The sequence below is a fragment of the Melanerpes formicivorus genome, unplaced genomic scaffold, assembly GCF_026170545.1.
Source record: "Melanerpes formicivorus ecotype bairdi unplaced genomic scaffold, bMelFor1.0.p_v2 SCAF_33, whole genome shotgun sequence".
NCBI lineage: Eukaryota > Metazoa > Chordata > Aves > Piciformes > Picidae > Melanerpes > Melanerpes formicivorus.
In genome coordinates, this window is record NW_027142385.1 from 4395038 (window position 1) to 4413191 (window position 18154).

The 18154-nt window shown below is 47.0% G+C and overlaps 1 protein-coding gene across 2 annotated transcripts in view; it reads left to right on the forward strand.

The window, feature by feature from the left end:
- Window positions 1–11486, forward strand: part of MAPKAP1 (MAPK associated protein 1) — a 109204-nt gene extending 97718 nt beyond the window's left edge. For both annotated transcript variants that reach the window (XM_068155721.1, XM_068155722.1), the window contains 2 exons: window positions 9012–9109; window positions 10866–11486. In XM_068155721.1, coding sequence (XP_068011822.1) covers window positions 9012–9109; window positions 10866–10991 — 224 coding nt within the window. In that variant the 3' untranslated portion in view covers window positions 10992–11486. The remainder of the gene's footprint in view (window positions 1–9011; window positions 9110–10865) is intronic.
- The last annotated feature ends 6668 nt before the right edge of the window (window positions 11487–18154 follow it).

Sequence of the window (18154 nt, forward strand, 5' to 3'; positions counted from 1 at the left end):
AATAAAGTAGTTGTCATTTTTATAGCTGAAAAGAGCTTTGTATCTCAATTAAGTGTACATAATATAAAGTCTTAAGGAAGCAACATAATACATTTAATGCAATTATATCCCTTTGCAATAGTGTAATTTAAAGGAAATCTGATTCTGTTAATGTCTCTGACATTACTTGGACAAGGGAGAAACTTCAGTGTCACCGACCACTGCCTTCAGACAGAGTGCCCTGTGGACCCAGCACGGCGGGGATGGATGTGTCGCGACTGTCTCTTCCGAGGGCTGCCAGCTGCCTTGGCATCCACACCGTGGGGCCAGTGCTGGCTCAGGGAACAGGAGCAGACTTCAGGGCAGGCTCTTCAGTGGCACTGAGGCTAATCAGCTGGGCAGACCTACAGCTTTGGAAATACATGGGGTCCTTCCATTCATGTGGAGTTTACAATAGCTGCAGAAATGGGATTTATTTGATCATTTGCTTGAAACACTGAAGAAATGTTCCCTGTGATCCTTTCTCTGCTTTTTGCTGTTTTAATAAAGCAGATACACCTCAGCTGCTAGGTCAAAATATCCTTAATATTAAGGCAGTCCAAACAAAGGTGTTCTGTAGGTCACGGAGTACATTGGTAACTCCAGTTTGTAATTTAATTGCCTGCTTTGCACCCTGCAGCTTAAGATTTCCTTTAAATTCTTATTCCATTGTTGCACTGGGGCTTAACAGAGTGTTAACCTGGTAATAGGCACAGGGCCTCCCCATTATATGTCTCGCTATCGAGCGGTTCTGCATGACTAGTTAAAAAAGATGGCAAGAAGATTAATGAAAGCCGCCTAGTCCAGAAGGGGGGTAGGTACCTCTGCAAGACTTCTAGCGAGGAGATATTAGAGCTGAACCAGAGCTTGGCTTTTTCTTTATCCTGTGACCTTTGAACCTGCCTTACTGTCGAGAGCTGCCAGCGGAGCCGACGTTTTGATTGATGTTGCTACACGAGTCAGTCTTTCCCATTGAATTCCACATCTGCACGAAAATAGCTTTTCTAGCAGTATTCACACTGGCTGTAAGTGATAGCCAAAGTGATGCCTGAAATGCTTTCATGTAGTTTTCATTTAAAGCTAAAGGTATTTGATGTTTTAATTCAGTATCCAGTTCATCCAGATGATGCGCATTGGGTAATACTAATTTAATGAACTCATTATTGGGTTGCAGAAGGACTGAAAGCATGCAGAAAGGCACCGGTAGAAAGCACTGGATGGAGGATATGGATGGAAAGCACTAGGAAAGCCTGTATAGGAAGTGTTGGGAAGGTGTGGATAGAACGCATTGGGAAGGTGAGAATAGAAATCATTGGGAAAGCATGGATAGAAAGCATTGCGAAGACAAGGATAGAAAGCATTGGGAAGGCATGGGTAGAAAACATTGGGAAGGCATGGATGGATTCCTGCTGCTTGGGGAGCTTCAACAGAGATGTTGTATGTTTGCTCAGATCCCTGCAGTGAAGCCAGAGCAGAGGCAACAATTATCCATGTGCTCTTGCAAATGGTGCACAAATCTCCTGTGGTAGCTCCTACCAAGCACGCTCCCACTGTGAGTAAGGCCACATGTGGAATAGCAGAAGCAAATCTGTACGGCAGAGGAGACCCATCACAGATTCTGATCAAAAGGTAGAAAACCACTTGAGCAGAGAAAATGTTCCCAGACTTAAGGCTTGGAATAAAAGAAATCTCAGGGTGTGTAGCAGGAAGAAATGAGTCCAAATGCATGTGGACGTGTGTCTGCAGAGCAGTTAAATGCCTGGCAGGGGAGGCAGGGGATGCACAGATGGCACGTGGGGCTGCAGCGTTTCCCATTTTCCGTGGCAGACTCAGGATTGTGCCCAGGCTGGGGACCCAGCCTGACACGGGCAACAGGCCAGGTTTGTTGGTGACCCTGCGAGCAGCCATGTGGTTTTAGCAGTCATTGGTGGGATGTGGTCCACCAGAGCATGGGTCTGATGGTGGGTCAGTAGCAGCTCCACTCCAGAGGCTCTCCTGCTCCACCAACGCAGGTTCAGCGTGTTTAAATCCATCCCAACTGAGCAGCCTTTGCATAAAAGTACTCTGGAGCGCAATCAGGAGTGTGCATTGCCTCATCCTTTTAACAAATATGTTTTGTAGCCCTATTAAAAGGGGTCTTCATCTATCCTGTCAAAGCTATTCTACTGGGGTTTTTTAGTTTAATTACACTATCCAATTAAAACTCCTCGCTGCATTTTGATTCGCTTCTCCTTGGGCTTGAGTGGATATGACATTTACAAGGCTCGCCTTTCAAGCAGACAATGGTGTGATTGATGAGGTGCAGACGCAATGAAGGAGGCGATTGCCATGTGGAAACACTGCTTAGTGCATTTTGATTTATTTATCATCTTCCCCCCCCCCCCCAAACAAGGTTGCTGGTGAAGAGGTTCTGGGAAACCCTGAGCTGTACCTCAGATTTCACCACTCTTGCAAAACTCTTTGTTAGCATTCTGCCTTTGATAATAATTTGAAGGAAAAATAACAAGGGACTTTGGGGGGGGGGAACAAAAATCCAGATGTGTGAATAGTTACCATAATTTGACATAAAAGTGCAGCAATTTAATTGTAGCTCTGCCTTCAGGACATCTGGAACCAAGACATCCAACTACCAGCAATGTTTTATAATAAGCCTATGGTAGAATATAGAGACCTGAGTTGTAGGAAGGATAATCATGAGACATGTTGTTCCCTGAGAGGGTGGGGCCAGCCAGCAGGACTACATTTGCTCTCCCTTAAGTAATGCCTTAGTTTGAGAGAGATCCATCACAGGTACACAGTGTGCAGTCTGAAGTCATTGGTGGTTCCACTGGCACCAGTGGGGTCAGGATTTCATCTGTGCCTTTGACTGCTGTCACTGCCCCTGAAGGAAACATCACCTCTAAAATATGCACTTCTCAGATAAGTACCACCTGCATAAAGTGGGCTTAAGCCCTCTTTTACATTCAGGACCCCATTCCTGGTCGGTCTGTGCCCCTACCCAGGCTTGGTGCCATGCCCCTGATAATGTGGCCGTGGTACAACTCATGATATCCCCCTAGAAGAACACTTCCAAGTTTGCTACTTGTTAGAGGTTGTCAGGATGGATGTTAGAATAAACCTTTATTAGAATAAACCTTTATTAGAATAAACCAAACCAGGTTGGAAGAGACCTTCAAGATCATCGAGTCCAACCCATCAACCAATCCAACCCATCCAAACAGCTAACCCATGGCACCAAGTACCCCATCAAGTCTCCTTCTGAACACCTTCAATGACGGCGACTCCACCACCTCCCTGGGCAACCCATTCCATAGCACAATCACTCTTTCTGTATAGAACTTCTTCCTAACATCCAACCTGAACCTCCCCTGGCACAGCCTGAGACTGTGTCCTCTTGTTCTGGTACTGGGTGCCTGGGAGAAGAGACCATCATCCACCTGTCTACAACCTCCCTTCAGGTAGTTGTAGAGAGTGATAAGGTCACCCCTGAGTCTCCTCCAGGCTGAGCAACCCCAGCTCCCTCAGCCTCTCCTCATAGGGCTTGTGTTCCAAACCCCTCACCAACTTTGTTGCTCTTTGTTTTGGTGGCAGTGCAACACCTGCACTTCTGTAGGACCTTCAGGCCCTGCTCCAGGCTAAGGGCATGATTTTCAAGGCAGCACATGTGGATTTCAAATAAGAGTCCTTCCCCAAAGCTTTTAGATTAAATAGGACACTGGTTGGTGCACAGAGGTCACCCCATTTCATCCGGTGTGCTTAGCAAATTTGCCTCTGTACAGAAATACTGCTTCTGTATATTTTATTTTCATCATTCCTGGTCTTTTTTTTTAGTATATTTCTAATTCTTTGTAATCCTTTCTGAGCTTGTGAGGAGAGATTTCAAGGTCTGATCCTGGTGTAGTCACAATATCTGAAATGGTGAAAATCTGTGGTGATGTCAAATGATGCCCATAAGTGTTTTGTTCTTCAGAGAGGTCTTTCTCAAGCTATTTATTCCACTAATAACTCTTAATTGTTGACTTCTGCCTTATGGCCCTATAATGACAAAGCAATCATCAAGGTATATTGAAAAATTAACATAAATTTGCATTTCCCAGTGTTTGTTTTCTGTTTTGTCCAATTCATGAATATTCTTTTCATCCTCCATCTAATTAGTGGTTTAATTCAGTGCATAAAGAGTGGCAGTGGCAAAAGAGAGTCTCAGCTGGGGGATGGGAGAGGAAGAAGAAAAACTGTTTCTAGTCTTGGCAGATTTAGTTTAAACACTGTCTTTTCTTGTGCAAATTCACATCCTTCCAGTGTTTTCCACACACAAAAAAATATTTTTTAGCTCTAATAAAGAGAGTTTATTACTTAGATTAACAGTGAAGGTTTTTTTTCACCTCTATCAAGTGAAATATGCAAAGTTTTTGTGTGGTTTCCTGAGATTGTAACTTGCAGAAATCATCACAAGATTTACCAGGGATGGTACTTTCCAGTCAGTAATTCTGGGAGCTGTTATCCAGCACTATTTCTCACCAGCTGTATCTAAAGGCAGAAACACTGTGAGGCTAAGGGTGAAGCACAGCACGGAGGTTACCCAAGTAGAGCTTCGTCAAACCTGCGATGGGTAGAGAGAAGAAACAGGAGCAGCAGATTCATGTCTGGCTGTGCTGCTGGGTTTGGGGGGATTATTGGTTGTGCTGTAAGCAGCTTTTTCCTTCACTGTTTGGCAGTGTGTTAAAAATTAGGAGATGTGCCAAACAATTGAATGTAAGACACCGTGCTGAAGGAGTAAATGAGCTCTCCGCAGTGGATTTCCAGTGAATTAGCATCTTGCCCTTCTGCCTGAGCCTGCTGCAGGCTTTTCTCCAGGTGTAACCACACAGGAACCTATTAGTGTTCCAGGGTTAGAGAAGATTTATCAGCATTCAGAGCTGAGGCCAAAGGGCACCCACGGTAGGATGTCGTTCTCCTGCTGTCGCAGTGAGGTCAGCCCCAGTGTGGGCTGAGAAGGCACAACAGGAGCAGGGCTGGCGTGGGGCATCCGAGCAAAACCTGCTCCGGTTTGCCTTGTGGATTGTAACTACATCACAACAAAAGCATATCATAACAGCTGAATTCCTGTCATATCATCTGCCTTCCATAAATGTTTTAGCAAGTAAACATAGTTGAGAATAACATCTTTCTAATTCTGGTTAATTCCAATTGCAAAATGCTGAAGTTTCCCCTGCTCAGTGCACCCTTGCCTTCCCCTGCAGTGGCTGACATTAAATACCCTCCAGCATGACCTCGGTGCAGGAAGTGACAGGCAGCACTGACATTTCCTGGAGCTGAACACTTGTGTTTCAGACCTGCAAGCTAAAGGACACCAAAGCATTGTTCATGTAGGAGTGGTGGTAATGAAGCCACTCGTGCATTTGTTTAATCCTACTGTCGTGTGTGGTGGAAGCTACTTGAGCTGCTGCCATCTGTAACCAGATATTCTTATATGGAAATACAAAACCACTGAAGTTCCTATTGATCTTGGAATTGTCAGGGGTGGTGCTCTATTGGAAAGAGGTACATCACATATTTAAGCACTCTTGGAAATGGAAATCAATCTCACAATTCATAAATTCCATCTGGCTAGAATAGTAGCAGAGCAAAGTGCCAGTTATGATTTCAATGAAGTAATATTTCAAGCTGTAAATAGTGTAATGTGGACACGGAACACATAAACATAATGCTGTAATGGAGCTTTCTGAAGAAAACTCTTCAGAGCCTCCTTCCACTACATCACCTGTCAGGGTGCAGGGCTGGGTTACATCACACCACAGCGCGTTATGCACAACTGTGCCACATGCTCAGGCTTTGCGTTGGATTCAGCAGCAGCATTGCGTCCCCCTGCGACTCCTGAGGGTCTGCACTGGACCATGTGTCCATGGCTTGCCCAGTGCCTTGCTGGAAAGGCTAGAACCAGAGCAGGCTCTGTAGTGGCAGGGCTGGGAGGATGAGTGCTGCCCTGGGCTGTGCTGTGGCAGCTAGGCTGCCTGGCATGTGCTGCTGGGGTGGTGCATGGTGCTGGCATGGCACAAGGGCATCGGGCTCCCGGGGGATCAGAGCAAGCTCTGCCTCCTGCCACAGGGCACATTGGGGCATCTGTTGCTTTAATTGTCACCGAAAGAGCTGACTCCTCACAATCCTAAAATAAGTGCCCGGAATAAAGTTCTGCGTTCTGCTCCTGTCAGCTGCATGAATAGTTGTGCTGGAAAGGAGTAAATCACTGGTTTAAAAGAAAGATAGGGGTGCTGGGGAGGGTTTCTTTGTCAGGCATGATGGAGGCTACGATCTTGCTTAATTTTCCTATTCATTTTTCATTCTGTGGTTCTGTGCCCTGCCTCCATGGGGTGATGCATGGCAGGGCACAGTGGCATACTGGTGCTTTCAGCTCCCTGCAGCTGATGCAGGTGGAGCTGTTCCTGCCAGAGCAGCCACAGTGCCACATGCCAGAGCCGTGGCAGTGATGGACACGTCAGGAGGGTTTGTGTCTACACTGTTGGCTTGGTGAGCAGGTCAGTGTTTGCTTTGGAGAAAGGCAGAAAAGGAGCTTCCAAGACCCAAAGGGCCTGTGGTGATAAAAGAAGGGACAATGGCTTAAGACTAGAGCAGGGTAGATTTAGATTAGACAGTAGGAGGAAGGTCTTTACTATCAGGGTGGTGAGACACAGGAATGGGTTGCCCTGGGAAGTTGTGGACACCTCATCCCTGGAAGGGTTTAAGATCAGGCTGGGTGAAGCTTTGAGCAACCTGGTCTAGTGGGAGTTGTCCCTGCCCATGGCTGATGATATTTAAGGTCCCTTCCAACTCAAACCATTCTGTGAAAACAAAGGGCCTCACCATAATCCTCCAGGCTGTGCTTTGTGCCTTCTTAATTTTCATTTTTAATGATCAGTTTCTGTAACCGTGTGTAATGTTAAATGTCCAAGGAAAACTGTGGCAGCTGGTGGGGCATGGTGCTGTGTCGTGTCCCCAGGAGCAGGGTAGAGGTACATTTGGAACCATAAAGTTGCTGAATTCATCCCAAGCAGGCCCAGGCATGCATGCATTAACATACTGATGAGCTTGCCGCTTGGAATTCCCGCATTTTTAGTACCACTGAGGCTTCATTTGTCAAATGATTTAAAGGGGAGGGTTTTTTTTATTATTATTAGCCAATTTTTCAATATAGAATTTATATTCCAGATTAGTGCATCATAATGGTGTTTAATTAACATGCCACAATAAAATACTCTCATCTCAAATTTTCAGGCCAGCGATCTGAGCATATATCAGTCACTTTTTGGGAATCTGGTGAATTAGATAATGTAAATAAGATTTCAAATTAGCTTTCCTCCAGGAAAGTCCTGAATTTACAGTAATGTGGCCATCACTTTAGGGATTACTAACTTTGACCTTTGAACTGAATGAATGATGAGAAAACCAGTGGAAAAGTATAATGTGCAGAATATGCTGAATTTGAATTTGGCAGCCAGGACCATCCATACAAGTGAAGGATATTTTGCCTTCCTGCATGTTCTGCATAGGGACTGTTCTGTCAGAGCCATCCCCACATCCCACCTGCGGTACTTTTAAAGGTCAGCAGTTCCCAGGTGTTCTCCTAAAACAGCCATGGAGCTGGCCAGGTTGTTGGCACCTCATGTCCATTCAATCACTTCAAACCTCCATTAGGGACTGTGCAGCAGTGAATTTGCCAGTGAAGTGCTACTGAGGTAAAAAGTACAGTTAGACTGTAGACAGTTAAACAGTTTTGATTGTCCTGCTATAGGAAGTGAGATTCCTAGGTTTGACTTATCTTGGCATCATTGCTGCATCCTTTTGCATTTTACAGTATCATGGAATCATATAATTGTTTCAGTTAGAAAAGACTTCTAATAGCATCAAGTCCAACTTCCAACCCAACATCACCATGCTCTCTTAACCTGACTTAAGACTGCAGGAGTTGGGGCTGTTCAGTCTGCAGAAGAGAAGGCTCCGAGGTGACCTCATTGTGGCCTTCCAGTATCTGAAGGGGGCCTACAGGAAGGCTGGGGAAGGACTTCTCAGGATCTCAGGTAGTGGTAAGACTAGGGGGAATGGAATGAAGCTGGAGGTGGGGAGATTCAGGCTAGATGTGAGGAGGAGGTTCTTCACCGTGAGAGTGGTGAGACACTGGAATGGGTTGTCCAGGGAGATGATCGAGGCCCCGTCCCTGGGGGTGCTTAAGAGCAGGCTGGATGAGGCTCTGTCCAGCCTGATCTAGTGTAGGGTGTCCCTGCCCATGGCAGGGGGGTTGGAACTAGATGATCCTTGTGGTCCCTTCCAACCCTGAATGAAACTATGAAACTATGAAACCACATACCAAAGGACTGTGTCTACACAGGTTTTGAACATCTCTGGGGGTGGTGGCTCCCCCATCTCCCTATTTCAGAGCCTCTTTTAGTAAAGAAATATGCAGTTTAAACCTCTCCTGGTACAACTTCAGGCCATTTCTTCTCATCCAGAGGTGATCTTTTCCTTTTGCTGTAAGCAACTGGGTAAGTTTAGGTACTGGTTTTGGGAAAGGTGATTGGAGTGATGAGTGTGGGGTTAATTTGCCTTTCATTTCAAATATAACACTTATCTTCTGCATGTGATGATTATACAGTGAATAGTTGCATAAAGTAGTCCTAAAGTGGTAGTTGAGCTGAAATACAGTCTGGGGCTGAACAGGAGCTAACTAGCCATTTGATAGATTTTTGCATTTCCTGCAGTGGGGATGTGATGGGAAGAGGAACTTTATTGAATAGAATTCAGCTGCTCCTGTAAGCCACCACTTGCCTTAAATTGAAATGACATGAGAAGCCTGTCAGCGTTTCATTACTTCCTTCTGTTGTGCTGATGGTATGCTAAGATCACCATCTGTGTTTCTCTTCTGTCAGGCACACAAGCTCTGCTGAAACTTTACAGGAATATTCTGAACAGTTTTTTGGGTTTTTTTTTTCTTATCTTTGCAGGTCATGCAATATTTAAACTTACATATCTAAGCAATCATGACTACAAACACCTTTACTTTGAATCAGATGCTGCTACTGTCAATGAAATTGTACTGAAGGTGAGTATTAAATTTTAACGTGACCCAAAATCCTGGGTGTTTTACCACTTGTTAGACACAGAAGTATTCAAGAGGCTCTGGAAATACAGGAGCAGTGCAGTGCCTGAGGACCACTGAGGTGCATTGAATTGATCAAGCTACTTGCTTGGCACCTATCATTTTAGCCATTTTTCAAACAGCCGTACAGCAGACTCCTATTTGTGCATAATACATAATACTGCCTTTTACACTTGTTTCTAGTTAATAGAAACACCACTGTCTTGTGGGTTGTTTTTTTTAGGAAACTACAAAACATTTTGTGTCCTGATGTTTTTTCCACTCCAGACATGGGAGATGGCCTGCAAGCCCTGTGTCACGACAGAGGTGCAGAGCTGTGAGGGTGCAGGTGCTGTCTTTTCCAAGTGCAGGTGCTTGTACGAAGCACAAAGGTTGCGTGTTTGGTTTGGTGCTTTGGTTTTTTTAATCATAATTGTTTCCTTTTCCTGTGGTTGGATACCTGCACAGATTGGTTTGCTGTCTGAAACAAGTTTTTTGTGACATTCTTGGAAGATTAAACTTAATTTTCCGCAAGCTCACGTTTTCCAGCGATTTGGAATGTTAAAAAGCAGTGATTTTTGGCAAGCCATCTGTTATGTTTGCTTTGATTTTCTGTGTGGAGTTTAGAGGATTGCTAAATAGCTGGTAGACAATAAAATAATTTTTATTAATACATAGAAGATTTCCCCATTTTCGAGGGGGGGATTTCTACTTAATGTGAGCCGTTAGGCCAATTCTTTTCTCCCTGCTTTAGCTTAAACAAGCGATTGTGATCCAGGGTGCTTGACACATCTCAGGCTGGTCATAGAAGGCGGCTACCAAAAACAAATGGTTGGCCACAAATAATACAAACATTCAAGAGAAAAATACTATTGAACAATGCTTCTTTCCCAAAGTTGCAGCTTGTTTATGCAGAAGATTTTCTGGATTCCTGCAGAAGTTCCTGGTTTGTTTTGAATTCTGTCAGCATTAGGAGACACAGAGAAATCAGACTTCTCAAATTAGGCTTTTTACATGATCAAGTGAGAAAGGCTGAGGCTTTATTGACCATGAAAATTCCCTATATTTTTATGCCTTAAGCTGTAATATGCAATGAAAGTGAAACACTCTACAGTGCATAAAATTGTGCAAGTTTTAAGCCACAGCGTATTAACCAGCTAATGGCAGACCAAAGGGCATTTTTATCTTTTTGATTCTTGCATTAACCTTCCATTAAAATTATCTATGTGATTATCACAAAGCACTGGAGATAATAAATTTAGGGAATAGCAGGCTTGTTAAATATCATTTAAAAATGCTTTCATCAAGTAAAATGTGCCAAAACACAGGGAAACTCTGAGATTAGCTGAGTATGCAAACAGTGTAACAAAAGAATTATTTTTATTGAAGCTGATAAAGTCTCTTATTGAAGCTCATTACTGTGTTAGACCAGCACTGTGGCTCCTCACGACTTGCTGCCTTTCCCCAGAAGTTTGGATGACAGATGGGATGAGGGGAGAGGGATGCTGAGAGCCTGCAGCCACCCTGTGCTAAGCTGAGGGCTGCAGGATGGAGGGAGGGGATCAGCCCTGTACAGAGCAGGGCACTCCTGCCGCTCTGGGTTCTCTCTTAGCCCAGTTTCACTAAAGCTTCATCCTGCTGGCTGGTGTGAGGGTGTTGCCTTCGCCACTCTGTCCCACTGAAGCACCACCAACGTTAAATACCCTTTCATGTCTTGCAGGTTAACTATATTCTAGAGTCGCGAGCAAGCACAGCCAGAGCAGATTATTTTGCTCAGAAACAAAGAAAACTGAGCAGGAGAACAAGCTTTAGCTTCCAGAAAGAGAAGAAATCGGGACAGCAGTAACACCCAGCCTCGAGGAGAGCCTGTCTGCCGAATTCGGAGGAAGAGAGCTCCCCACCGCCCGAGACAGGTGGGAGCCGGGACTGCGGTGCTCCTGCTGCCAACAGGCAGGAGCAGCCGGGGAAGAAATCTGAATTCCCCCGTCTCTCATGGTTGGAAGATTATCCCTCGTTGGTGATGGGAAGTCTCCCCTGTGACAAAAATAAAGAGCCATATCAGCCGGAAAGAAGACTGTTACGCTTCAGGTTCCTTTGATTAGAAATAAGAGAATGACGTAGACTGGCATCATTTAATTACTGTATTATGTACAATCACAAGAAGAGATGTGATTACATATTATTTCACAGCCTGGTTAAAATAAATTATATACATCTGTAATCCACCCACCTACACACAGGTATTGCTTGTGACATGATCAAATTTCTAAAAAAAAACAAAATGTAGGACAAATGTATCCATTTTTACTATTAATAAACAGATGTAATCTTTTTCAAGGTCCATATGATGCACAGTTCTTTTGGGGGGAGGCTGTAGTCCCAGATGGTTTCACTTCTGTTGCTGAAGTGCAGGAGGCAACCGTGAGCCAGGGAACAGCAGCCATTGCAGGGGAGCTGATTTGTGAAGAGCCGTTGAGGCAGTCAAGTCTGTTGTGGTTTGTTTTGTTCAAAACCGGTTTTGTTTAACTGTGCTTTTCAGCTTTGCATACATTTTATTGGGAGTTACTTGCTGTAGTCAGCACGGTGTTTAGAAAGCCAAGGCAGCACCTCCATGGTTGAAAGGAGAGCATCCTCTTGCCCGTGTCCACCCATGGACCACGGCTGCTGCTGCCTTGGGCTCTGCTCTTCCTCTCTGAGACCACTTGCACCTGAGGACTGAGAAATGCCTTCACCTTTTCTTAATAGTATTCTTTACAGATAAACATTAAGACCTCCTTTCTACTGGGATTTGTAACTATTTTGGCCTTGTCCATCCTTAATACATCAGGGAACACGTGAATGGGATTCCTGGGAACCAGAGCTGCATTTTTGGTTCAGTTCACCAGAGGTGACTTTCAGAAATTGCTCCAAGTCATTGAAGCTGGAGCTCTCTCCACTGCTGTGGTGGGGTTTGTATCAAGAAAATGCCCTTGGTTCAAAGAGACATTTAACCAGAGCCTGGGTCACGGGGCTGCAGGTCCCTCTCCTGCTGCTCAGCCCCGCCTGCCACAGCGTGAGCTCTGACAGTCTCCTACCTTGCTTTTGTATAGAGAAAACTTTCTGAGCCTTAACACGTAGTTTAGGAATAAACACTGAGGCAGAGAGGTCTACTTGTCATTTAACTGTTGCGTTGAAGTTCTCCGTTTGAAAGGTTTAGCCCTCCCGGAGCCGGTGTCGGTGCTGCCCCAGAGGGGATCCCTTCCTGCACCGCGGAGGCCAGGCGTCACTGTACAGTCTTCCATGATACCTGCAAAACAAGAGAAACAATATTTTATAGTATGATATTAATTTTTTTAATATTTTATATGTGCAAATGCAGCACAGATGCAATGCTGAAAGACCCTTCAAATAATGCAATGTAAATGACTCCTTTAACCACGTTTGTGAACTATTTAACATTAAAGTTGTTATGTGAATGTTCTTTTGCCACCTAGTTTCAATTCTTTTTAACTGAACTGAAACCTCCCTGACATTGGTACCAGAAACCACAGAAATTCCCTGCTTGTTTCCATGGCTGTAATGCTCTTGCCACCCTCTTACATTTATTTATTTTAAGTAGGTGTTCAGGATGTGCAATTTTGCTCTTAGTGAAGCCTAAAAAGGTCCTGTAATAAAGGAAGGTCTGCTGTCTGAACTGTGGAAACATTTGTGGGCACAGAAGTCACTGCCCTGAACCACATGCATTTTTACACCATCTCATTAATCCCCATCCACTTGTTTTATTTTTTTTGTACTGTCCTCCCTCAGAGCTGGCCCATGTTGTTCATTCCCTGGGAGCTTGGGCAGGGCAGCAGGGACAGGACAGGACACTGCTGCTGGAGGATGCTCCCAGGGCTTGATGGAGAGCAGGCAAGGTGTGGAGCCCAAAGTGAGCTTATTTGGTCTGAGCAAGCCATTTGCATTTAAGCAAGTTTACTTTCAAAGATCAGATCCAGTTGACTCTGTGGTGTGGAGGAAATCTTCCCTGCATTCTGGAAATGTCCAGCTTCCCAAGAGATGAGCAGCCTCTCCCACAGAACAGACATTTAGTGTTTGCTGAAAGAGTTAAATTGGAGCTCATGGTTGCAATCTGTGCACAGCTGAACACAAATCCATCACGGGCTGGTCTTTCCCCGGTAGTTGTAGATTTAATTGATTCAGATGGGCATTCAACTGGGTCAGGAAAGCAAGCTGTTCCTTCCATGCCTTGTTACTGGGCTTCAGCAGAAGAAGGTGGCTGCTGGCTCACGTAACGAGGATGACTTTTCACTAGCTGAGAGCTGTTGGAGGCATCAGAGGGTTTCTGAATTTTCTCCTGCTTCTACTGTTGGAAGTGGACCTGGATTGCCTGTGCACCTGAATTTGCAGTTGACTGCACATCATGGAGCGGGGCATTTGCTTAAAAAAAAATCATGGGCACAGACACAGAGTCAAGGAGCACATGCAGTGAGTGCAAACCACCAGAGATGTTTCTCTCACAGCACCAAACCCCTGGAGACCCCTGCCTGCTCGCAGCCAACCACTCACTGCCCACCTTGCCTGGATTTGCACCAAAAAAGTGCTGCTCAGAGGGTTCTGAGTCCACCAGAAGAGACAAGGAGGGTAGCCTTTGTGGTGAGACTTTGAGGTCATCTATTGTGCTCCAAGGGTGACAGGATTTATCTGGGAAGTTTGTGCCAACGAAGGACTTTGCCTGCTTGGGAGCAGTTGGTCAGGGGGGGATGGCCACAGGATATGCTCCCTGTAGAGCTCATTCCTTGCCACCACCTTGGTTTTATCAGGGTATTGGGACACAAGAGCAAGCTTTTAGCAGAGGGCACCCAGGCATGTGCTAGCACCCAAGATGAGAGCACTGGGGCACCTGTCCTGTCCTGAGCTTCCCCAGGGCTCTGCAGAGGTTTGCTGTAAACATCAGCAGAAGGAATTCAGTCCTTTGGGTTCAGGCTGGTGGGAACCTGATGCAACCTGGGGGCTTTTGCAGCTGCCTGTCAGGCAACTGTGACAGGGCTGGGACCTGACTGGGAGCACCCACTCTGCACTGGGGCAAACAGGCAAAAAAACATCATACAGCCCAGGGTGCAGCCTTGAGATTAATGGGGGGAGTTATTTATGGAGACATGTTTGTAATGGGCCCATGAATTTCATGGAAATGCGCTGCTGTGGCGGCCTGTGGTATTGGGTGCTGCTGCAGCTGCTAAAATTAATGCCCCTTAAATCACATCCCAGTACAGCCTCCCTGGTGCAGCACTGGGACAAGGACAGCAATGAGGACAGAGATGCACGGGCACAGCAGGCACAAAGGCGGGGCAGGGCCTGCAGGAGTGTTCCTGCGTCCTGGCTGCGTGCAGCACCCTGGCACTGTGGTGAGCAGCTGAGGCGTGAGGAGCACTGGCCCAGCACACAGCCCCATGCTGCTGCCTCCACTGCACGAAGGGTTAAGCGCTGTCATGTTTTATTCTCCCCACACACCTCTGCCTAAATGCAAAAAAAAATAAAAGGGGGGGGGGGGGGGGAAGGAAAAAAAACCTCAACAGGGTGTTGTTCACTCTAAAAACCCTAAGCATGATTTGTGAACTCTCACAGCCTTGGTAATCTCATCAGAGTAATGGGATTATATTTCAAATCACCATGGCCTGTTCATTACACATTTAAACTCCTTTGACAGAGGAAAAGTTAAATAAAATGTGTGCGTCAGCCCTGGTTGACTTTCCCAGTTCTCTTTCTTGATTAGACAAACAGATGCTGAGCTCCAAAATGAAAAAATAATGTGCTCATTTATTCATTTTTCTGACAAGTCACAATAGATTTTTAACTACAAATGAGCCCCCTCCCCAGGTGGGGAGCGCTGGGGCAGCACACGCCACGCTGCAGTGGGCTCTGAGCCGGTGGCTGGGGCTAAACTGGGCCACAAGTGGTCGTTTCCGTGCCACGAGCGCGGGGACCGTGCCACAATTCCCCCGCCGCTGCCTGACGGATTTCTCCGAGGAGCTGCTGAACAGCTCTTGCACTCCTGCTGCCAGCTCAGCCGCCGCCAGCAGCCGCATGGCCCTGGCCAGGGCAGCTTGCATGAAGAGCCCCAACCATGGGCATCTACCAAGGTTTCTGGCACTTTGCATTCAGCTCTGCTCGCCAAGGCTGGAACGCACTCACAAGGCAGTGCCGGAGCTGCCATGGCCAGGGAGGCTGCCATGGCGTAGCCATGCTGAGCGCTGCCTGTCACGGGGTGCAACCTGCTCCATGCATTAGGGCTCCTGTGCATCCTGCTCTCTATCACTGCAGCCATTCAGTAACTAAAGAAAGTCTATCAGAAAGATGGGGACAGCTTCTTTAGCAGGACCTATTGTGACAGGACAATGGATGATAGTTTGAACTAAAAGAGGCAAATTCAGACTAGAAAGAAGGAAGAATTTTTTTACAATTATATTTGTGAGACACTGGCTCAGGTTGCCCAGAAAGGTGGTAGATGCTCCATCCCCAGAACCATTCCAGGTCAGGTTAGATGGGACTCCAAGCAAACTGGTCTAGTTGGAGATGGCCCTTCTGAATGCAGCAAAGTTGGATTAAGTGACCTTTGAAAATCCTTTCCAAGACAAACCATTCTATGATGTTACAACACATCATTGCTCTCAAACTGACTTCTGCATGAGCATCAGGTGTGCGGTGTGGGGAAGGGGCTGAGCTCAACTCAAGCTCAGCAAGTCTTGGCAGCTAGCTGGTGTGGTGTCCCCAAGTCCCACGGGACCCTGCCAGTGGAGTTCCCAGGAGCTACAAATGAAGAAGCCTCCATACTGCAGGGAGGTGTTGGGGCTGCTGACAGGCTGGGCTCCACTTCCCACTGAAGAGGAGGTTTTTCACATCAGGGAGCACTGGGGCTCTATTAGGGAGCTGAAATGCCAGATAATTAGAAATACACCAGCAAACACCATTATTGTCAGGAGAATGTGATTGCATACAGTAATGAAGCAATTATTAATGAGCAACTGCAAGGCTGTCATTAATTTAAGCTTTTCAGGATCACAGACTGAGGCAGGTTAAATGTTAAAGCAGATCTGGGGCTGGGCTGAGCAGGGCTGAGCTATGGGATGGGCAGAGTGGGACCATCTTGCCACCCCGTGCCCCATGTGACACTCCATGCGTCCAGGGTGCCCTTCTCAGCCACGGCTGTGTAGGGGATTGGGACAGGGATGCCGGTGGGGATGGACACAGGGATGGGGACAGCAGTGAGGATGAGGACAGGATTGGGGTGCCACCCCATCCTGCAGCAGCAGAGTCCTGGTGCCGGCGACTCCGCAGCACAAGCACCGGGCGCGCTAGGGGACGGTGCAGCCGGGAGCCGCTCCCGCACCAGCGTGCAGCCCCACACTGCAATCTGTCACGGCGGCTGGGGCTCGCCGGCTCTGCAATATGTACCTCATGTCTGGGCTGTCATCGGACATAATTCCTCCCTGCTGGCATATTGCTGATTTGTGCATAAGTGATGCATGCAATCCACCTGAGCTAGGAGTCAGGGGTTTCTTGATCTGGGGCTGTCAGGGCAGAGTGTTTTAGTGCCTCCTGCGATTAGCTGGAATTGACAGGCCCTGAGAGAGGGGAATTGCACAACAGGGGAATTAACAGCCAGGGACTGAAGTGGAGTGTGGCACTCGTTTAATCTGCAATTTATCAGTTTACGTGGCTTCTTGTCGCAGGCGGAAGATTACACTCCAAAAAGGAAGGCTCCTTTTCTTTTAATTTCACCTGACAGAGAGAGGGAAGAGCAATATTGAGAGGCTGACATGTTCACTGGCTCCCACCAGGTTGCCAGCCCATGCCATTCTGGGCTGAGCTGACCACAGCCTCCTCATGGGTGCCAGCATGGCAGCGGGAGCATCTCTGACAGCTCTGGCACAGGGGCATGGCTTCAGCAGCTGAGTTTTGCCCTAGAAGGTTGGCCAGATGTTGTCCTGCCTCACAGCAAGGGTCACTGTAGTGACACCATGCCACAGCCCCTGAGCATCATGGCCAGCCCATAACAGGGTGATGGTACAAAAGCTGAGCAGCTCCTTCCTGATCACCCTACCAGCACCCCTGTTCTTGCCCCAGCACCCTCACCTCCCCCTGTCCCCATCCCGGTTGCATAGATACTCCATATGCCAGCCTCACCTCTGGATCCCCAGTCAGTTCGATGTCTGCTCCATAGCAGTGATGCCATAGTAGGGGCTGCAGCAGAGCCACTCTGAACTCAACAGATCTGCATGTCCTGGGGCAGTCACAGCTGGCTCCATGCCAATCAACTGCCAAACCATTAGTCTGGCCATGTGGGGGCGATTCCTGGCAGCACAGCTTCCAGCAGCACTTCCTATGACTGCTGGGTCCCCAGCTAAGCTCAGTCAGATGCCCCTCACCTTTTTCCAGCCACACAGCCGCACTCATGGGATGTAACTGTGGCAAGAACAGCTCTGGAGCAAGACACAGTGGGGACAGTGTCTACAGGTGGGGCCCCTCCAATGGCCCAGCAGGGGTCTTCCGAAGGCAGGGAGAGACTGCAGGTGCTACTGCCCAAGCTGCCAATACCCACCCCAAAAACGGCTTCCTGGGCCATGAAGATATGCCTAGGGTCTCTGCACCCTTCCATACATGCACACACTCGACTTCAGCCCCAAAGGAGGGTCTGTAGGGCCACAGCCTCATCCCACAGCTCCAGTGGTGCTGACAGGGTGTACAGGAGATGCATCTTGTGGCCGGGAAAGCAGCAGCCGCAGCGGTGCCTCCTCCCGGCCCCCACCACACTGTGCACTCCAATTTTGATAATATCATTAGAGGCTGATAATGGTTTCCAGGAACACTGTAGCCTTTCTGCGAGGTGACAGCCTGTAAAGGCAGCATGACAGATAATGTATTCTACAAGGGTACAATAATGTGACTCTGAGCACATTAAACTCCTTTAATGTGGGTGACATACACCTTCCTCTTAACGTGCATTACTGTCCTGGGGGCACATGTGGCACGCAG